This window comes from Eutrigla gurnardus (assembly GCF_963514095.1).
Source record: "Eutrigla gurnardus genome assembly, chromosome: 14".
NCBI lineage: Eukaryota > Metazoa > Chordata > Actinopteri > Perciformes > Triglidae > Eutrigla > Eutrigla gurnardus.
In genome coordinates this window covers 9,758,038-9,780,785 of record NC_139937.1, presented here as the reverse complement: position 1 = coordinate 9,780,785, position 22,748 = coordinate 9,758,038, and the positions used below count along the sequence as shown (strand labels likewise).

The 22,748-nt window shown below is 43.2% G+C and overlaps 1 protein-coding gene across 1 annotated transcript in view; it reads right to left on the bottom strand.

Moving 5' to 3' along the window:
• Nucleotides 1-3,073: 3,073 nt before the first annotated feature.
• Nucleotides 3,074-22,748, bottom strand: part of triob (trio Rho guanine nucleotide exchange factor b) — a 91,221-nt gene continuing 71,546 nt past the window's right edge. The window contains 27 exon segments of the mRNA XM_084026066.1: nucleotides 3,074-4,096; nucleotides 4,609-4,795; nucleotides 4,904-5,042; nucleotides 5,174-5,374; nucleotides 5,793-5,871; nucleotides 5,982-6,099; nucleotides 6,221-6,387; nucleotides 6,490-6,517; nucleotides 6,620-6,749; nucleotides 6,882-7,132; nucleotides 8,032-8,652; nucleotides 8,655-8,696; nucleotides 8,698-8,915; nucleotides 9,172-9,349; nucleotides 9,551-9,742; nucleotides 10,090-10,167; nucleotides 10,291-10,341; nucleotides 10,461-10,553; nucleotides 10,659-10,748; nucleotides 10,910-10,979; nucleotides 11,098-11,201; nucleotides 11,309-11,375; nucleotides 11,554-11,702; nucleotides 12,178-12,273; nucleotides 13,379-13,549; nucleotides 13,637-13,923; nucleotides 20,690-20,942. Coding sequence (XP_083882192.1) covers nucleotides 3,669-4,096; nucleotides 4,609-4,795; nucleotides 4,904-5,042; nucleotides 5,174-5,374; nucleotides 5,793-5,871; nucleotides 5,982-6,099; nucleotides 6,221-6,387; nucleotides 6,490-6,517; nucleotides 6,620-6,749; nucleotides 6,882-7,132; nucleotides 8,032-8,652; nucleotides 8,655-8,696; nucleotides 8,698-8,915; nucleotides 9,172-9,349; nucleotides 9,551-9,742; nucleotides 10,090-10,167; nucleotides 10,291-10,341; nucleotides 10,461-10,553; nucleotides 10,659-10,748; nucleotides 10,910-10,979; nucleotides 11,098-11,201; nucleotides 11,309-11,375; nucleotides 11,554-11,702; nucleotides 12,178-12,273; nucleotides 13,379-13,549; nucleotides 13,637-13,923; nucleotides 20,690-20,942 — 4,488 coding nt within the window. The 3' untranslated portion in view covers nucleotides 3,074-3,668.

Genomic DNA, 22,748 nt, shown 5'->3' with positions numbered 1-22,748 from the left:
ACAGTTGAAGTTGAAGTTCTGTTGTTTCTGTTATGTAGCATTAACTTCACCGGTGTTACTTTAATAATTCATATAACTTGTTGTTTCATGCACATGCGTCATTTAAATCAGTTCTTACATTTACATTTAGGGCATTTAGCAGACGCTTTTGTCCCAAGACTTACAATAAGTACATTGAAAGAAAGAAACCACAACATATCATAGCCTATAAAGTTCTTGAGTGCCATCTAGTGGTATTGTAGTGGTGGTTACATGTTTTGATAATAATCTGACATTCAAGTAATTTCCCCTTTACTTTCTAAGTATTCTTGCAGAGAGAAACCCCTTTCCACTAATGGACATGGGCTTGAATGACTTGTTTTAGGGTTTCAATTGTTTAAACCGTGAACATCATGTGTCATACAGGGATTTCGATGTATGAGTGAATGCTGAATTCAGTGGGTGGTGCAGACAGAAGGATACCCAGAAGCAACAGTAGGTGAGCTGTCACAAAAAGGGGAAATATTGCCTGGATACTGGAAGAAATGCTAAAAGAAATGGTACAACTGATAATGGAATTATCATGCAGCATTCATCTCAGCGGGGCAAACTGCATCACCTTCATCACTTAACAGCTCTCGCATGAGATTTACAGATTGTGCGATATCCTCTGTGGTTTCATGCAAAGTGTTTGCTGCTGCTGTTGCAAAGAAGAACAACATGTGTTTCACACCTGATAAGAAGTTCTCCTTTCACACATCTGTATTGTTTTCTGTATAGTCGCTAAATATAAATATATAATGTCCGTCCATCTTCTACCGCTTATCCTGTATTCAGGGTCGCGGGGGGGCTGGAGCCCATCACAGCTGACAATGGGCGAAGGCGGGGTACACCCTGAACAGGTCTAAATATCGAATATATAAATATAAAATGCGTGTGCATGAAAGCATCAACATGTTTTTTTTTGTTTTGCTTTATGAAAACACAAACTGACATTAGAGACTGAAGAGGTGGGGGAATTGTACAGTCTACTCTGCAGCAGCATATGCAGAGGACAGATCAGCATCAACATCCCGTCTCTGATTCTGTTTGTAGGTTATCACCCACACAGATCCTTATATGAGCAGATACATTCACTTCACTGTACTCTTCTTGTGTTATCATCATGCTTTTCATCAATGGGAACAAAGTGATTTCCACTCACCGGTCTACGCATCAAACTCAAAGTTTCAGAAACACCAGTTGTTCGTTGCATCTTTAATGGCAAAATAACGGGACAAAATAAAATATATATACAACACTTAGTAACATGTAAACACAATCTTCTGTACAAAGAAATATACATGCAAAAGTAAAAACAAGTCATAATAAGACATTCAAAATGACATTGCTGCAGTCTTGTTCTATGTGTATTTAAAATATGACATAGTTATGAGGTTTACATCCTGGGTGTGGGGCAAACTGCCCGACCCTCTCTGTACATCTTTACATCATGTATAGGCTGGGTTTCCCAAAGGCATTTTTATCACTTCGATCATAATCTTCCACGAATAGGCTTTGAGAGAATTTGACAAACTGATTAACCGCATGATTTTGGGAAACCTAGATGCACACCAATAAATTAAAAAAAAAGACACACAATGAGAGATTTAGACTGTACAGAACAAAAAGAGTCATTGAACTCAGCATGTTATTGACTTATTTAACATCAAATCAGACAGTAACTCTTACAACTTTCAAATCAAATAAGAAACAATGCACGTTTAGTTCCACCCATGCTCTCTAGGTCGACTCCCTCAACTGGCACTTAAAAAAACTACAACGACTTTGCCACCTAAAGACATTAACTCATTCAAATGAAAATAACTGGAGGAGACCGCTGTCATGGCAGATACCTGTTAATGCTTAATGAGATTTATCAAGGGGATACATTTTAACTATTGGGGGAACACAATTTGTGGGTCTCCCAAAATGTTTGATGCATTCTCCAATAATGTAAAGTCTGGTACTTTGGGCTACCATTGATTGATTAAAATCATCAACCAAGTCTGTCAAACTTAGATGTTCAAAAAAATCTAGCCACATACACCAGAATCTACCTACAAAAGCCAAACAAAATCACGGCAAACCACTTTGTCCACAGCTTGAAAAAAGACGAATGAAATAGTTATTCTTTTTTTTTCAGCAAGAAACCACCAAACAATTTCTTATTACAATAAGAATAAATAAATCCAGACTGAACCCATGTAAACACTCATGTGTCCCGGTCCATTATGGTCTGTTATAACTTAACATGAGAAATCATAAAAAAAAAAAAAAACATTTTTTAGCAGGAAAAAAGCATAGTCAACTTTGGTATTGTTACAGAAAATAAAAACCTAACAATGACAAAATGAAAGCATAAGTGCCTATATTTTATAGATACACGTTTTTATACATTATCTCCAAAAAACCCAAAGCTTGTCTGGGGGGTTTTGCAGATATTAATACTGAACTTAATACATAAGAGTTAACACAATACAGACATCTATCGCAGTACCAGGTACGTACATGCCTTTTTAAGAATACGGCTACAACACAAAGTCTTCATAAATAGTTGCATAAATGTTAAAGCTGCAACATTGCACATGGAAATTGATGCAAAACACGAGTGCATTTCTAGTAGCGGTTTGTTCATAGTGAAAATCCAGCTGCTGAGGGTCCACAGGAAGTGGCTTACCTCGCCAACTGCATGGACTCAGTAATACTCTGCAAATTAAATGGCTTTTGTTCAAGACAAATTCTTCAAGATGTGAATGAAAGGCAGGTATCGTTACTTACAAATAAGGCGGACGCAGGTAAAAATCTGACAAGCTTTGCCGAAATAGTTTTGATGCTTATTTAATTGACTTTCTCTAAGTGTCACAAACTGAAATGATTTCACCTTTCAAACTTAAATGGAGCATTAAAGATAAGCAAACTATTGCACTGAATGTAACTATAACGTGTTTCTGGAAAACATGGTTTTGGTCTTCATCTTGTTCTAGAATAAGTGGACCCTGCTGATGGGCGCCACCGTGGTCATACATCACTTCTCTTGTTTTCTTTCTACTCACTAACTCACCTTTGTTTCCCCCAAAAGGGTATTGAATAAAGACAGTTCTCTGTTTCCTGTACATGGTTTCATTTACAAAAAGTAATCTCTCGTTACAAAAAAAACAACATTTTCTTGTGTTCAACCAAAAGCAGCCTGAATTACTCTTATTATACAGTATTTCTATTTTCTCCGTTCAACACTGTCCATAAAATCAAGACTTGCTCGAGCTTTCTGAGGAAGCTCGTTGAGAAAGCTTGGTTTTCTCTCCCTGCCAAGTCAAGGTTTGAAATCTCAAACAGATTCCAGATTCTGTGCGGGCATAATGACAATATGCCAAGGTTAAAGAGGGGAGTAAGTAGAGTCAAAGGGGTTGATCAGCAGAGGTCGGTCAGTCAGCAGCAGCAGGACTTCTGTGGCTTAGTGAGGGAAAAGGGGGATCGTTGTGGAAATGTTGCTGTTGGTACTCTCAGTAACGCAGCTCACCTGGACACAGTTAACACATCACCCATCCTCCAGAGTTTACCGGACAGGCAGGGATTCCTTCTTTACCACAACAATGCAGGGGAAGGTGCGGCAGTACTGTTACCGTCACACCTACCCAGGGATCTGTTGTTCAGATGTGGTTGAGCAGGCGGCTGTGAAGGAAGGCCTTAATGGTGCCGATGGGCCGAACGTCGTTCTGATGTTTCCGTCTCTCGATGAAGGAAATGAGTCTGGAGGTGTCCAGGTGTGAGGCGTGATGATTCTGAGATGGCGACAGCGCTGGTGGCTGCGTGTGATTTAAGGTGCCGTGGCTTGTGTCCCTGTTAATCACGCCTCGAGGCTGCAGCCAGGGTTCTTGCAGGCAGGACGCCGCAGATGGCCGTCGCTCTGGCTCGCCCTGGAGCAGCAGGCAGACAAAGTCCCTGGCGTCTGGGCTCACGCCTTGGAAGTAGTCCTCGGGGAAGCTGAAGTCCAGGCGACAGATGTTCAGACACGTCTCCTCCAAGCTCTCATCCAGGAAGGGAGAGGCGCCACTTAGTACAACGTAGGTCACCACCCCTGTAAATCATCCAGTCACCATGTAGAAAGGTACTTTGTAATCATGTATGTATACAGTGCTAAACCATTAAAATAATAATTGTTGACAGATTCATATATTTATAAAAACATATTGTAATTCTATATGAGTTTAAGTTTAGTTTATTAGCTTCTAATTCCGTGGACAGTCCCCTTTAATTAACTGTACATCTAAAGGAGCAGCTTTAGCCTATATGGCTAATTTGTAGCTGTAGTCCCCATATTAGCATTTCTACATCACAATTTCACATTAACACAACAGTTAACATTTATATATATGCTTATTAGATGTTATATTAATGTTAATGTGTATTTTTGGACATATTTTACATTTTGGAAGAACAAAATTTGGGATCAAACAATTGTGGGGTCCCCCAGCTGTAACTCTGCGGACCCCCAGGGGGTCCCAGACCCCCTGTTGAATATCTATGTGTTACATAACTACTTTTTTTCTGAATAGTTGCTTGTGATGTTATATACAAGTTAAAACTTGCCTAAGCTCCAGAGGTCAGACATCAATGAGGCAGGCTGACCCAGGATCAGCTCAGGAGCAGAGAACTCTGGGCTCCCCAGGAGAGGATGGATGTAGAAGGAGGGAGGGTTCAGCTGAATGGCATCACCCATGTCTGCCAGCTTGATCACCGGCTGGGAAGACGCGTGCTCCACCAGAATGTTCTCTGGCTGCGGGAGCAGGGGAGAGGAACTTTAGACACAGACGCCAAAGAGTTTGGTGTTCATCAGCTAATTTCGCTCTGCAGTCTGTAATCTGATATCAGAAGATGTATTTACTTTGAGATCCAGGTGTGCTATCCTCCAGCTGTGCAGGTAGTGGAGACCTTCAAGAATATCTCTGAGGTAAAGAGCCACCTTCTCCTCTGTCAGGTTGCCCCAGCTCACTATATAGTCCAGGAAGCGTCCCTGGTCCGCCCTGAAAACAGAAACACATGTATGTGTCGTTAGCCACTGTACTCTCATTATCATTATGACATAATTAACACAATAAGCACAACAAAACAAATATTCAGATGAACAGCTACATGGAAACACAACGCTACTTACATCTCTTGCACGAGTACGTAGCTGTTGGCCGTCTCATACGTGTCCAGCAACTTGACCAGGTTGGGATGGTCCAGAGCCTGCAGGAGTCTGACCTCCTGCAGCACCTGCTCTCGACGCAGCAGCTTCTTGTTGATGTGTTTTGCTGCTACTGTTCGTTTACTCCCTCTCTGGTCACACCGCTTAGTCACAGAGAACCGGCCCCTGGGAACAGAAATCAGGGTTAGGGAAGAATAAATGAATAAAATATCATATAATATGATATGATATAACATAATATAATATAATATCATATAATATCATATAATATCCTATAATAGGTGGAGGGATTTAACAGTCAAATAAGTTGGGGATGATACAAGCATTTAAAATTGGTCAGATCAGTCTTAATATGTGTAGTTCTAACATGTATTTATTCCTGACAATGTATTCATTTTGACTTTTAAACAATGAGTTTGGGTATTTGGTTTATCCTGGATTGTATTCTGAATCTGGACATGGTGTTTACATGCTTAAACACATGAAGGGGATACTTAGAAAACCCAATCATAAACAGAATACTCCATGAAAACACTCAATAAGAGTAAAAATAAAAAGAGGGGTTTAATCCATGCGTTCTTACCTTCCTAGTTCAGTGATCTCTGTGTAGTGGGACTCGAAGCTGCTTTTCCAGAGGACTTCACTGCCATTCTCAGGGGTTCCTGGGAACACATTCAGACTGGATGAAGTGCACGGAACATGCTTTACAAAACGAGCTCACCCATAATAATATAATAAAATGTGATAAAATAAAAAATCACAGGACTCTCACCTGAGACTCTGAGGCTGGCGGAGGAGGTGACAGAACCTGCTACATTGGTGGCAACACAGGTGTAAACCCCGCTGTCCTCTACAGACACTCCCAGGATACGAAGAGCTGCCTCTCCTGTCTCACTGTAGAGGAGAGGACAAACATCAACCACGATTTTTGTTCCCTTTCTTTGAATTAAGGCGCCATATTCCATGAACCGAATGCTTCAACTAAGTCACTTCACATTATGCAAAGAACACATGCCTGTAAGTGATGCTGTAGTGTCCGTTGTTGCTTAGAGTGTTGTTGTCAGGTCCCCGCCAAGTGATAGTGGCCCGGGGTCGACCGCACACTTTACACCTCAGAGTAACACTGTCGCCGCCCTCACACGCTACATCGCTAATGGGGATGAGGAATTCTGGAGGAGCTGCAGAGAAAGAACAAAGATGATAAGAGCAAGTGATACTGCACTTTAAATCCCAAATCAGGACGTGACAGCCCATAATAAGAAGTGTGGAGTTATACATACCATCATGGATGAAGTTGGGATTTAGAAGCTGTAACAAAAATGTAAGGGCGTTAGACTTCTTGAATGGTAATGTTGTTAAATGCAAGGAGCAAATGAACTGGCTTTGTGACACTATTTCCTCCCACTCTACCTTGACAGAGACTTTGTTCGCCAGGCCTTCCTGAGACTTGCGGTAGCCGTTCTCCAGCTTCCTGCCCTCCTTGTCTCTTTTCTCAGACTTCCGGCGGATACGGAGTGCTGTGTGCCATGATAATGACTTTCTAAAGCAAACGAGACCACAGAGGAGAGATCTCACTTTCTATTTGTGTTCTGCATAATCACGAGGAATTCTGACATTTGCGCTGGCTTGTTTCTTTATCTCACTAACGGGACAAATGTCTCGTAATTCTTACTTGATGGTTCCTTCAGGGAGTTCGGGTGAGATGGAGGATGAGGTGTGTCCTAATACGTAGCCAGGGATCCAGCCCTCTGCGGCAGGGCAGTGCTCAGTGGACGCCCGGTACACCAAGAACATGTTCTGCTGGTTGCTGGCTAGCATCTGGACCACCTCACCCTGCACCACACTGATCTCATCCTCCTTCACCGCCACATAGTCCTGGGTCACCAACATGGTGGACACACTGCTGCTGCTACTGCTTTCACTCTGTCAGAGAAGAAGAATGTGAAACTTTAGATTAAAACACGCAACATGCACACTCACACGCACACACACACACACACACTTAAAAATACACAAATGCACATACAGTCCTGGAAATGGGGAAAACAGAAGTGTATCAGTAGCTTCGCACCAATCAAATGCTGGATTTGATTGACAGTAACACACACAAATGACCTTGCTAGTATGCTTGATGCATGCAGGAAGTATTTCACAATGCCTTGGACAGATCTGGATAATGGTTTACACAGTGATGACTAAGAAGTAAGTGTATTAGACAGAAGTTAAGTTCTGAGAAGATGTGAAGCAGAAGTTATGACCATCAAAAACACACGGATCTTTGTGGTCCCAAGGACAGAGTGAAGTTGAAGTTAAAGAAAAACGACTTCCGCTATCAGCTTGAAAAGAGGTTGAAGTGAAGCAAACAGCAGCTGGTGTTTTCTCAAGGCTAACCATAACATATAACAAAAGGAGGTAATATGTGAAAGAGCTCCTCATCCGTGCTAACATTTTAACCAGAGTTCATTGATTATCGTATTAGAACATTCCTGTGGACGTGTGAGAAGATTTTTTTACATTTTTTATAATTTGGCAAAAAGCAAACACATACTGGAGCTCAGAGAGTCTAAGAAAGCAGATACAAGAGTCAGAACCACGCTGTTAGTAGATTGTATGCGAGTCAGAACATTTTCACACACACTGTCGGTGAAGTTAGTGCACTCAGATAGCCGTTAATCTCCAGTGTAGTAGTTGTTGCATGTACAAGCCATTCTCAGAGCCAGCGGCAGGGTGACTGACGGACAGCCACTCAGTGAGGGCGGGGTTAGTGACTAGTGAGTGGCTCTAGGCCGCATTAAAGCCTGGGCCTCAACTTGGCATCTTACCCCGTTACTCTGGGTGGAGTGTATGGAATGCTCGCTGGTGGAGGAGCAGGTGCTCATGCGGTCTATGTCCTTACTGTGGGTGGAGTGGCGGTGATGAGAGAGCGTCCCGTGGCTTCCTCTGCCCAGAGAGTCGCCTCCACCACCACTGTCACTGGGGAAGGAGAAGGAGCCAGGCCGGCTGGCGGGAGAGGGAGGCATCGCAGGGACCATAGCCCAGAAAGGGTTGCCTTTATGAGCTGGGCTGGAGGGGACAAATGCTTCCTTTCCTCCCCCTCCAGGAGACGGAAGTAAAATCAGAGGAGAAACTGTCCCAACCCTTGGGCTTTTTAGGGGCAAATTCAGAGGAGCCACAGCCATCTGTGGTATAGCTGTTTGATGTTTCTGACTTTCTTCACAGACCCCCGGACCCGGTTTGACACTACCCTCCGTGCTGTCTGATGGCCTGTTACTGTTATTACTGTTACTTCCATGAGGACTATCCAGCATCCTCATCTTAGGAACCTCTGAGGCCAACACCTCCCCATTTGTGGTGGTGTCAGAGTAAGGATTAGAGGGGAGGGACTGAGGGTGGCAGGGAGACCACATACCTGCTGATCTGTCGGGCCCCTCAGGGCCCGGGGGATGGTGGTGGTGGACCGGCTGGGGTAGGCGTGAGGATGGCTGGGGGATGCGGGAGGGTCGGGAGCGAGGGCCGCACAGAGAAGAGGAGCTGCTTCCTGATCCTCCAGAACCGCCACCTCCCCCTCCCCCTCCCATATTGGAAGCACTGTTGGAGCTACTGCCTCCTGGCAGGCCTCCAGTACTGCTGCTGCTACTGCTGGGTGGACCGCCCGGCCCGCCACCACCCACGTGGTTCCTCTGGTACTCTATGGGGGATGTCAGAGCTGTGGGACAGGATGAGGGGCAAGATTTCACTCATGTCACAAAAGCATATTTGAGTAAAAACTCTAAAAGAATTAAAAGAGAGAAAACTGCAAGAAAACACTGAAAATTATTTTGTTCCAAGAGGTTGAAAAAGTTCTCGAACAATCCCGAAAACTCCAACAACTTGTGCACATTTCCACCAAAGACCAAGCCCAGCATAATTTTGGTGTAAGCTTGTAATTTTGTGTGCACAATAATATGTCTATATTTTCTTACCATTGAGGAAATTTCGCTGGTTCTCCAGTATCTGGCTGACCTGGTGGATCCAGACTTGACTGACTCCAGGGCTCATTGAATGGAGGGTGTACCTCTCCAAGGTGCCACTAGATGATCTGGAGGTGAGCGTGAACTTGCAGGGGTCGTCTGGACTTTCCTCTAAACCCAACCAGCTCACCTGAATCGATGAGACAAGAAGAGAGAGGAAGAAAGGAGAGAGAGGAAGAGTGTCAGGGAAAAATGGCGAGGGCATACGTTTTGATTAAGAAGCTACAGCACAATCTATAGTATATGAACTTGCAATACATAAACAGATACCAATTGCGGGAGGCTTAATGTTTGTTTGCACTGTAGCTTTCTGCGATTTAATTGCTCTTACCTTGATGTTGTTCTTGAAGAGGTAGCCAGGAGTAGAGAAGCCTTTCTTTTTGTCTATGGGCTCGCTGAAGATGACGATCTGCTCAAACAGGAAGACTCTCCTCTCTTTCATCCTGGACAGAAGTCCTCCATCCTGGTCTGACACCATGAAGGTGTCTTGGAGGAGCAATCTGCCCTGTGCCACAATTTTACCCTTACGAGGGAGAGCAGAGAGCCAAGCGAATAAGAAGAAAGGGACAGTGGAGGACAGTATGCTTTTGTAAGTGTTTCTGCCAGATTTCCTAATTTAAATTTAGAATAAGCAACGCAAAAAAGGCAAAAACAAAAAGAAAAGCAATGTCTAATACCACACAAACTACCTACAGCAGGACAACGTGTGCAAAAATGAGGGCACACTGACATCTAGTGGTATTTTACTCAAATTGAAATGAGATATTTTCAGGGTTGAAACTATTTCTAACTATTTAATCCGGTATAGTTGTCACACACATACAGACACAGACATGCACAAACTTCTGAAAGGATGAAGAGCCGTCTTACATCGAAGCCTTGAAGGCGCCCAACATTCATCATGTCATTGCAGCGCTTGGGGACCACACACATCACCTCTACAGCTTTCTAGAGTACAACGTGAGAGTAAAAGATATTTTAAGAGACAAACTGCTTGACAGTCAGGTAAGAAACATTAATTCAGTTTAAAGAATACATGATTATACATCATCACTGTAACCATCACATTACCTCCAGCTCTGTCGTATCCACTCCAGCCTTCTTAGAAATTTTGTGAAGATCCTGTGAAAACATTTAGAATCATGTTGACTGTGTTAATCAATACTGCATGTTTAATACGAAGAGTACTTTTACTTAGCCTGAAGGCGGCCTGCAATATAAAAACACTATTATGGATTTACCTTCAGTAGTAACTGGTACTTCATTATACGTTGGACAGGTTTGATTAGCAGGTCAGTGATCTGCAATCTGTGACCCAATCGCTGCTTGAGGTCCTGATGAAGAATACGAATATTATTATCTCTATATTGAAATAGAGATCGGAGGATGCAACACGGAGATCATGTGGTATGTTTGGGAAGGTGGATAAACAATCTTACTTCAAAGTAGGTGTCTATGTACTCTGACACAATGTGCTCAGATTTAGGTTTGTTCTGGCAGTACACGATGTACATGTGGAGCCTCCGCTCCTGGAAATCAGAGCAAAACCAGAAATACATTGCAGCTTTTAGAAGTGAAAAAAAGACTGCTTACAAAATATTCTCTCCTTATTCTCTGTTTAAATTCAATGAAATGTATTTGATCATCTCCACTTGAAAAAAATAAAATAAAATGTGATTAGGTTCTTCACCTGTTTGACGAATAAAGGAGCCAGCCTATCAGGGTCTTCCAAACACTTCTCAAGCTCTCCCAGGAACAGACTGTGGACCAATCAAATCATATACACATTAGTTTATCTGCCAAAGGAATGTCTTTATGTTGCCTGTCTACACACGGTAATGTGTAGGGCATGTTAACAGGAGATGACTGCCACCCTACTCTTTGTGCCAGTCGTAGATCTGATGGATGTTTCCAAAGACGATCTTGTCTTTTCCTCTCATGTCATCTGGAACTCCTTCCTCTCTCATCCTGCTCATGTAGCCCTGCGGGGAGGAACGTCAACTCATGTGTAAAACATACGGCAAGCTTTGACCAATAAACAATCTTTGAAAGCTCATGTTATGATACTTTAATATCTTTTCTTTTTTACCTCCACCACTGATCCCAGATCTCTGACGTAGTCCCTCTCAGTCTCCACTAGCTCCAGAAGCACGTAACTGGGAGACACAAAACAGAAATTGTCACCATGTAATACAAATGTAATGCACTCCGCTGTGGTTGTCCGTCACGAATGCTCCATATAAGCACACGAATGAAGACAAACGTGATTTATTGATTGAACTCAAGTGACTATTGTTTATGAAAACACTAACAAGACACGGGCGTATAACTCACTGTCTCCTCTTGAAGAAGCCAGACTTGCGCTCGTCCACCTCATCGATGGGCGAGGAGGAGGACAGGAGGGAGTTGTCGGAGGGGTTGAGAGAGGGAGAGCTGCTGTCGCCCTGCTCTACCGACAGAGAGCTGGGGCGATCCTCCAGTGACTGAGGTAGAGGAAAAGGATGAGGAGGAAAAAAGAGGAATGAATGCAGAAACAACTGTCAGAGGCTGAAAGAATGTTTACAGTGTGTAATTCTATCATTAGAACAGCTCGTTTCATCTAATGTCTATCTCTATGTTGGTCATACTGTATGTAAGCCAGTGGATGTGTGTGTGTGTGTGTGTGTGTGTGTGTGTGTGTGTGTGTGTGTGTGTGTGTGTGTGTGTGTGTGTGTGTGTTGAGTGGATATTGGCTTAAGTTCAACGGCCGTTTGTTGGAACAGTGGACAGCTGGCATAGTGAGTCACAGTCCTGACAGATGACTAGTAGGCCATGATGGCATTCTCTGTCAACAACACCAGGGGAAAAAAAGTGTGTGTGCTTGTACAATCATCTATCAGAATTGTTCTGTGTACAACAGTGCCACATTTGCGTGTACTTTGTAAGTTTTGTTTATGATTTTTTATTTTTTTATCTCACCATCTTGCTCTTCACCAGCTCTTCGATGGCACTGACCAGCTCTGCAGCACTGGGTGTCTCTGAACTGTTGGGACGAGCGGACAGACGAGACGCAGACTGAAAAGGGAGAAAGGAAGAAATTGGGTTAAAGTGTAAAAAAATGACAAATGCAAAACTTGGCAGAGCTGCATGCGTTCAGTCGTCATACATACTCCATGACTACCGCTGTGTATGTGATCAGGCTCACCCTTGTTGAGTTTGGACTCCGATATTCCGCATGTCCAAATAAGGACTCGGTGGGTGTGATCTCCCTATTAAAAGGGTTAACTGGGGGCCAAGTTGGAGCCAATCACAGACTAGTCTCAGGGAAGAGGGGTTCACGGTTATGAGGCGGGTTTAGGCTTGGGATCGGACTGCTCTTCAAGCATGAGCACCATGATCAACTTATATACAGCAAATAGCGTTGCTTCATACTCCATTAGAGAGAAAGCAAACAGCATAGCTGAGTCTGAGGCAGAGTGGCAGGCATTAAAAGGATCCCCTGTTCAAAACCACACTGAATGGGAATTCACCAACAAACATCTGAACACTGCAACCAAGATGTTGCACTTCAGTATGACATGTACACTTCATGTAAATGGCATTTAGTTGGTGAAAGAAATGAAACAACAAGGCGAGAGAAAAAAGCTGAATAAATAACTATCCAAAGTGGATATGATGTGGTTTTACATGGAGAGATAGGGAAACTGGGAAAGAAGAGAAGCAGAACAGAAATCAACGTAATGCTGAAGGGAGGAACATGCAAACATCGAGAAAATAAGAGAAAAACAAGAAAGGTTATTTGTGCCAATGTCATGGTGATTGTAAGTTTTGTGTGGACCTCTATATGTAACAAAACACACAAAGAATAGCAATAGTCAATAGGCATCTTCCTATGGAGAGCAATTTATGTTGTGTGTGTGCACTTATCTATGTTATCTTGTGGAACCTTACACCCAGTTAATGCACATAACATCTGTATTAGTATGCCACCAAATTGCTGATGAAGCAAAAGCATGTTTGGCTCATGTTTATAACACATAAAGCTATTTAGTTAATGTAACACACAACGTGTTTGTGTGTGTCTTAGTTGTGCATTGTGTTTTCTGCACACCATTGTTTGTGACCATGCAGAGTTATGTAAGCGTAGACATGGATCTCGATTGCCCTGTGTGGGACCAACCTTGTCGTCTTGTGAGTCGGGCTGCAGCAGGCTGTGTTGCTGGATGGCCATAGGGGGAGGTAGAGGGACGGCGTCTGCCCCCTCCTCTCCTTCCTCCTCGCCGCAGCTCTGCATGCCTGATGAGGAAGACTTGGACAGGGTACCACTGCTCAGCCCCTCATTACGCATACGCTGGAAAGAGAGCGAGAGAAGGAGAACAATGATTGACTGGTTGGTCACATCCAAAACTTGTTCAGATCCGAAACAACCTGTTCTTACATCCTCCAGCGTCTCGTCCTGCGGCGTGGCAGCACTGTCGTCAGAGTCCTTCTGGGAGCCCACCATTGCGTCCATGTTCTTCCTCGTGCCGTCGCGGTTCTTCTTGTGCTTGTGGGCAAGCTTCTTGACGTGGCCATCGGCTTTGCCGGAGCTCAGCCGCCGCACAGGGCTGGTCAGCCACTTCCTCAAGGTGTTTCCAGGACGTTTGGGGCCTGGTGAGCTGTGAGGACCCAGGGTTTGGCTGGAGCCCGGTTGAAGGGTGTCGTTACTGGATACAGACAAGGTGTCTAATCGGGAGGAAAAGAAAGAGTAGGTTGATAATGGACAACAACTGACCCATTTGATTAATGTTGTCTGGTGCTGTAATAGGTTTGTTTACATCACAAATGCTTGTAAAGACAGTAAAGTGTTAGATTCTGAAGTCTTATATGGCATATTTCTATCTATAACCTTTTTGTTATTAGGATACCTCAATAGAACTTATACCATATACCTCCTGTATATGCATATGTGAGTTTGTATATAGTGAGAGAATACGGAGACAGAATATGATAAAAAAGAGTGTTTTTGTTTGTACAGGGTTTGTATGTGGTCTGGCCTCCTCCTCACTGTGATGCTGGCGCCTAAGGGAATCGGTAGGAGGAAAGCTCTTCTTCAACTAATGATGGAGCGATGAAAAAAAGAATACAGGACAAAGGGATGCTTGAGGCTTTGTCTGAACACTTCAATGATACATCCACCTCCATCCATCCATCTGCTTATTCACTCCTGTTCTCCTTCCTATGTTTAGCCTTACCCCTTTTTTCCTTTTACCACCCCTCATCAGTTGTCCTGTACCTCCCAACAACAACAACAGCAGTCTGGGTTTGATAACGTTAAGGTTGGATTTCTTTGTGAGCCGTCACACTGTGAAACATGACCCACACCACACAGCCGGGACCTCCTATAAGACATCCAAGTTCAACCAAAGGTAACAGCGTGATTTAAGAGCGCTGCCAATACAGCAGAGTAAAGAAAATGAACACACACACACATGAGAAATAACGTCACCCAAGGATGAGGATGAGTGCCTCTCTTACTTTGTATCAAAAACTCGGGATGCATTCCAGGGACAGAGCGTTAAAAGCCTCTGAATACCTTCTGAATACTCCTCTAATATAAGTTGAGCAGAGCTGCAGCTAAACTAAAGACTAAAATGCTGCTCTCATTGTGTAGATTAGCACGACTTCCAGAGAGGGCATGACAGCAAAAGTGAGTGCATGTATATAGGAGCTGGAGTTGACTCTATCCTTTCCCATCGCGTTACATTAAGAACAAACCGGTTGTGTGATTCAGGCTTTCAGCCTCTTCATCATGTAGTGCTTAAAAACACACAGCTGCTAAAGATTAAACCATGTGACCGAGGTGAACGGCTCTTATGGCAGGTGGGGAAATTCTGCCTTCTTTCATTGGACACTTTTACACAGCCTGACTAAACATTGGTACACATTCATCTTCATATGAACGTGCGGATCAGTCGTTCAGCCTCTGGTGCCGTGCTGATACGAACCATGTGTTCTCACAGAGGAGGAAAGAGTTCCCAGAATAACAAGCATCTCCCTCATCGTTACGACTCTAAAGTCATCTTATCTGAGACTTCCCTCACCGTCTCTGACAAAGTCTGGCTTGAGAGTTTGAGATATTTTCAGTATCACCTTAGAGATCCTTGGCATGATCCTTCACTGATTCTGCAAAACTTAAATTGCCTTGTGCGAGATTGTCTTCGTCAGGCGAACAATAACGTGAGTGAGTCAAGGTAGAGCAGGTGAGAACGCATTTATTTTTACCAGCCAGAGTCAGACAGACACGGTTCCATCTCCCAGGGAAAGACAAGCATGAACTATTCTGGAGATCTATAATCCCACCCACTGTTTAGTAGAACATAGAGGAAGCTGTGTGATGTACCTGCCTCCTCCATCTCCCCTGCAGTACCAAATGAAAACCAGAGTCACAACTCTTCACAGAACTGCCCTGGAATGTTTTAATCATGGGTACAGTCATGGAGCCTATTTCAAGCTGCAATTCTGATGATACAAAATACTCATACATCATTGAAGATTGCTGGTCTCCAAAGATTATTAAACCTTTGCTTTATGAGTTTTGCATAATGACATTTCACTAGCTTAGTGTATCCATTATTTATACCAACAGCAAAAAGTACTAAATTATTAGTGTTTAAATGTCTAAATATCGTCTTATCATATAACTGTTATTCTGCTATTTTTTATTATAACTGTAAGACAACACACTAACACACCTACTCGTGAACATAATTCATAATTTATCACCGGGGTGAAAAAGTTTTCGGGAACTAACGAGGGATCCAGACACAGGAGTCAGGACTCACGTAGGACAAACAGAGCGTGCTTCCTGGAGACGCACTGAGGACACAACCAAACATGTAACCATGCTGTCAGTGAGTACGTCTTGGCTTGTGGTGCAAATAATTCCACCTCACGTCCTTTATGTTGTCTCGTCACACTTTGATAGTAAGATACACATCCTGTGCTATCCGTGTGCTCTGATTAGACTGACGAGGTCGTGCTAACAGGGGTGTAAATGGGTTAAACATGGGGTCAGCGGCCTCGACACATTCCTCCTCAGTAGAAAATAACCCCAGGGAGTCAGGGACACACATGTACACCCACAGAGAGCGTGACCTTTTCCCTTTGCCCTGCAGGGTGTCCCCTCAGGAACAGCTGGTCAGGCTTGCATTCATGAGAAACAAAAATGGAGGACACAAACAAATTTGTTTGCTAAGGTGATGTTAAGAGTTTGCCTCCTCATTTTCTTTTATAAAGTTACGTTCACAGAAATAAGCGACACAATAAGCAGACAAAAACATCTAGTTTTCCTATAAGAGGCTTTAAAGATGAACTAATTTGTAAATCATTGCTAAAATAATAATAGTGACTTTTGAAGGCATCTCGTTCACTTCCTGGTTTAATAATCAGTAGTCTCATTAGAGCATCATACTACTGAGATGACAGTGATTGGCAAAGGGTACACAAATGTAATGCATTTAATGTGTAGGCTATAATGCATATGCGCGCATAAATAGCCATTTAAACATAAAATATTTATCAAGTGCCTTAACACTGTGTTCGACCATACACAAGTCATCATTGATACAGAAAATAAAAGTAAAAAGGCAAATCAGAGTTGTATCTCTTGGCAATATCATCCTCTCAGGTGGACTCTGTGGGCCGGTAGAGTCCACCAGATGCTCTCCACTGCACCTTCAGCTGTTTGCTAAGTTATCTGCAAGCTACGGACGTGCTGTCGTAATTCAGTATCCGCTCAGTCACGCTGTTGCAAAGAACACGCTAGATTTACAACTTTGCGTGTGAGTGCATGTGTTCTAAGAATAGGCGGTTGTACAACTGGAGTCATCCCAAACGTCTAAGCAACTTCGCAGAAGCATGTCTGGGATTCCAGAGGTGTCACCGGGGGAGCATCTTTGGTGTGGTCCCATCTTCCCCAGGAGAAGTGATACAAACACACAGACACACAGGGACAAGCATTGAGGGGTGGAGGTGCAGCGTCTGGGGAAGCTCCAGGGGGGTTTGGTTAGCTGGTCTGTTAAAAATGTGCACAATGCTGGAAAGCAGGGCTTGCCACCAACAGCCATAGTTAGAGAGGGCGGGGATTTGGGATGGGAGATATGGGAGAGACCACCCGCTACATTTTTTGGCAAAACTAGTGTCGGCCTCACCACTCTAAATATATATATATGAGAGACAACTGTGAAAACTTCAAACAGAAAAAGCATTGGGAGATGCTCCTCATTTTCCTATTCTCTTTTTATTTTTATATTCTATTCTATCTGACCTCATTATTGTCTTTTCTCCCTGGGGGTCTACAATAACACTCTCACCATCTGTGCTGATCAGGCATACAGATCGGCACCAAGACATAATCTTGTCAAAGTGATTTCAGCAGATTTAATATCTCATCACATAAGGGTCCATTCATCAAATTACTTTCACTGCCATAATGCCACGACATAATCCACACTTGATTAAAGAATGCCCTCCGCATTAAAGTGATTTGAAAATAGCTGACAAAGACTTGACAACAAAGACGTGCAAAATGGGCAATAATAGCAAACAGATAAACGAGTCATTTCTGTCATAAAAATGCAGTTTTATCACCACATAACAAGCAAATACTGTATTTCATAGACAGGTTATAATTTCCATATTAAACTCTGTTACATAATAGAAAAACAGAAAGCTTTGAAAGAATATAGTTTATCGAACAAAACTGACAGAAGAGCAAGTAAATGACTTGTGTCCTCCACATTATGCCTCATGTGATATTATGCCTACCCAGGTCAAGGAGCCAGAACTTGCAGTTGTTCGAGTGTCCTCCCTGTGCTGAATCCATCGAGACAAATGGGTTTAGAGACACCAGGGACTCAATTCCACGGGCCATGTCAGTCAAATATCAAGCCTCCGGAGTGTGAGGCTGATTTGGCATATTCCCTCACAGCATCTCCACAGGTATGAAGACTAATCCAAAACTAAACTTGTTTTTCAAATGACTAAAGTAAAAATAACTCTGAAGTAACTGCGTGGCTGAGAGAGAACATGTGAAGTCCAGTGTGAGGAAAAAGAAAAAGTCAAATGCAGCACTAGAGTAGGATGTTTTCTTTCTCTCTCTCTCTCTCTCTCTCTCTCTCTCTCTCTCTCTCTCTCTCTCTCTCTCTCTCTCTCTCTCTCTCTCTCTCTCTCTCTCTCTCTCATGAGTGGGCTGCTGTGAGGATATTGGGCAAGCCTCCACTGTGCCTCTCTGTTCCAAGGGGATGTCTGTAAACATGCAGTACATCTACCGTATTACCCTTTGTAGAGGCACCCACTCAGTTTGTGTGGGTGGGCGCATATTTTACAGGCATTAGGATGCATACAAGTTGTGCAGTATGCTTGGAACAAATATAGACCTGGTTATGAAATCCAAAAGAAGTGAACTGCACAATATTCCATTTTCTTCAAATTCAGAGTTTTCTTTTAATGCTATATTTATAATCACCACTTTATTCAGTTTCACTTCATCTGGCACTATGTAGTCCAGAGTAGCTATGCAGGCTGGATGCACAAAGATCTCCCTGTTTAACTGTGTGTGTGTGTGTGTGTGTGTGTCTCTCTCTCTCTCTCTCTCTGGGCTCTAAACACTCTATCCTGTAAGAACACACACAAACACTTGTTCATACGCTGTCTGCCCTTACTTGCTCCTTACAGAGTCCTTTAATTAATCACCCTGCCATAATCTCTTTGGTAACTTTGTATTTATTTCATAACAAGAGGCAAAATGAGAGTGCAGATTATACTGAAATCATACTGAAAATGTGATTAGTGTGTAAATTAAATTGCTCTAAACCAAATTTAACAGGAATGTGTAGGTTTGCTCTGGTTTCACACAGGACTTGATAGAACATTTTAGAAAACACACACACACACACTCACTGAGCACACACTATAGATATGATCTACCGTCACTTCACACATCCTTTAATCAGAGCAGATGACCAGCTGCTCGCTATACACTTTGCAGGCTAATCCTTCTGTATCCAGACAGACATTGGACCACAAGTCCAGTCAATTATTCCTGCTTGTGAGGCACAGCAGGAAAAGGAGAGATTTCCCAGAGAACACAAAACCCCTAAACCGTCACCCTTCCACAGCTTTGGACAAAGTGGCCTACATGGTTGGTCAGTAAACAGAAAAGGCTGACAAAGTAGCAAAGGCGTTGTTTTTTTTGTTTTTTTTTTGTCATCCTTGTCTTTCCCGTCCTCAGCAAAAGCCCTTTTTAACCACGGCAACCCCTGCAGTGAGAAGCTCCCTTTCACCACTCCCACTGACCACACAAACACACGGATGCAAACAATGAAGGCTGGTTAGGCACAACCAAGGGACAGAGGGAAGCCAGATAAAAACACGAGCCTCCCTAACAGACGTGGCAGTTTGTCTGCAGTTAAAGGTAAGTAGTTTGGGAAATGCTGCCCTTCTTCCTGGGCTGTAAATCATTCAGCTAATTCCAAAGTTGTGAGTACTTGTATCCAAGCATCTGTTAACTTTAAATATGAGATTAAATGATATATATCTCATATGAACTACAAAGAGGCTGCCAGCAAAATATTTATATGCTATATTACCATAGTAACAAGCAGAGCAGCTCTCGCCCACTCTTCCAGAACGAAGAGGGCAAGACACAACTGAAACTTTTTTGTCAAGACATGATGAAGCCCGCTCATAACTCCAACAAACTAATTGTGTGAGGGTCAGGTCTGTGTATGGACTCCTTTCCTCTTACTTAGCACTGGTCAGATTATAATTTACAAGTATTTTTGGCCACAACAAAAATATACGATCTATCGATTGCTCATACTCGGTGAGAAGCTCATTCAAGGAACCATCACCGAGATATGCAACAACAGTGCACGAGAATATGGAACTGGATGTCACCAGTGCTTGACATGATATATATCGACTAGATAAAGAAACATTCACCACCATCATGATGATCAAGCTGGCATTGCAAAGCAAAAAACCCCGAAATATTTCATGTTTGTTACAATGGAGGGCCATGCAGCTGCTCGTTTAAATGTAAGGGATTCTGACAGTAATACGATCTGCAGATGTTGCACTGCTAACAACGTTTGGAATTATTATGATATTATTAAGATTAAGATAATGCAAAAGGGAGCTGTGCTTCGAGCAGGCTTGCCACTGTTGCATAGCAACACATAGAAACGTACGTGCTTCCCCCGTGGTTGTTTGGTGAGAATTGAAAGTTCTGCAGGTCACCAATGACATTTTTGCAAACAACAACATCCTTTTAGATTTTCCCAATGTTTCAAGTGTTGGGTGAGATAATAACATGCTGCAGGCCACCGTGGCTGTTTCCAAACAAGAAATACATCCAATTAGATCTTCCTAATGTTTTGATGTGTCCAGATGTTCCTCAATTCCACCTGCCAGTGTGTGTGTGTGTGTTAAAACATTCTCATCCTACCTTTGTGGTTGAAGAGCCCCTCCATCTCCATGGAGGACCTGGAATGAGCGATGCAGAGCATGGCGCAGGGTACGATGCCCTCCTGGGCTGGAGAGCGGTCCGTGGTCCTCACCAGGCACCAGTCCGGCTTGTCGTGGAGTCGCTCTAGAACCTCCACAGTCTGGCCTCGCCGCACTGTCAGCTCCCCACTGCCGCCGCCATTACTGGCCACAAAGTCATGGATCACCACTGTCAACTCACAGCCGCCGGAGAGCTGAAATGGAAGAAAACCAAATTGCGTAAGCATGTGTGTATGACCCGTGATCAGATTGCTGTTAAATTGACTATAGAGGAAAACACTGAGCAGCACACAGGACAATCCAGTGTTGGATCTCTCACAATCATATAGCAGTGACAGAATGTATACAAGTCCATTTACACAATTTATGTAAGTACAAATCTCAGACACTTTTTTTCTCATGCCTCTTCACACTTCTTCACTTTGTACTTTAAGTGACGTAAATGTTGTGAATACTTTGTCCGCCACTCAATAAAATGACTCCTGCCATCAGTGAATGGAATGAATGGTCTCTCAGAACAAAAAGCTCAGGTACTCCAGCAGCACTGTGAAGTGAAAGTCTGCATGCACTGATGATCGGTGACTCATTCCAGCACAGCTGAACAAAACGTCACTCTGACTCTGATCTGACTCGGAGCATCCACGTGTCTATGAAAAGACGGCCAATATTAGATAGAGGTGGAACACGGTGTAATTAGTCACTTTGCTCGCTGCTTGTTCTCCGAGGTATTTCTGCTCACCGCGTGACTGAAAACGCAGCTGCTTGTTGCCCTCAAGGCTTCGATCTCTGTGCAGAGTGTTGCAGAGGGTGCACACAGATTTTTCTACAACTACGAAATACTCGATGATAGCAATTTCTGATTGATTGGTTCAGGTAAAAATGAATTGGGTTTATCGAACACAATACATGCAAATGATCATCTCTGCTATACAAGCAAAATACCTAATTACATGTTCTGCATCAAGTTCAGAATTCTTCACTAAACATAAAAATAAAAAAATAAAATGTTTATATCGAGTTGTTAACCATAAAACCTTATATTATTCAAATGACTCATATCAAAAATGACTTAATGGCAGATGATAGTAAATGTATGCAAGTTCCTTCGTAACTGAAAGATTGCATTGATCATTTCAAAGATTCGCTGTGTAAACGTCACAGGAGTTATTTTTTTTTCAAACACCACAATGCATATCATTTGCAACATACCCGTTGGTAGTGTGGTAAAGCCAGAGAGCTGAGGAGTTGAGAAACGGGATGTGCGATCCTCTCCTCCAGCCTCTCCATTGTTTTCCACTCCCTCATTGCGAGAGATGTCCCACCGAGCTAGAAAACTCTACAGTCGTCTGATTTCTACAGTAAACCACGGGAATGTCCCGAAATCACAATGAGACGTTGCTCACTAGATAAGCACAAGCTGTCTGGAAAAATGGCACAATCGATTTAACTATTTTTGAATTATTCCCCCTGTTAAACAGCTCCACATAAACACAATCCTGGTCCATTATACCATCCCAAGACCAGAAGAAAAGTTGCTGCCATTCACTGTAACGGTCAACAGCACTCCTCCGGGGGTTCTCACAATCAGACTACTGAAGCTTAAACGACTCCCTGTTGTGTGTCTCTTTCCCGGAACGGAGCCGTTAATCCATCCTTGTCTTGAAACAAGTGTGGCCAGAATTCAGCTCGCTAATATCCGTTGATCAATAAAGAACACTCCAGAAAACGTGAAGAAAAAAACTGAATATTTCTGTATTTGAAGAAAAAGGACCGGATCGATGGCTGCGAGGACTTAGAACTGTGCTCTCCTGTCTGGCATACAGACGAGCATCCTCTGTGAAGAGAGCGTGGGAGGCTGAAGCTGCTGGCACACAAGTCAGTCACTAAAGCACACGCACACACACACACACATACACACACACACACACACACACGCACACACACACACACACACACACACACACACACACACACACACACACACACACAACACACCACTG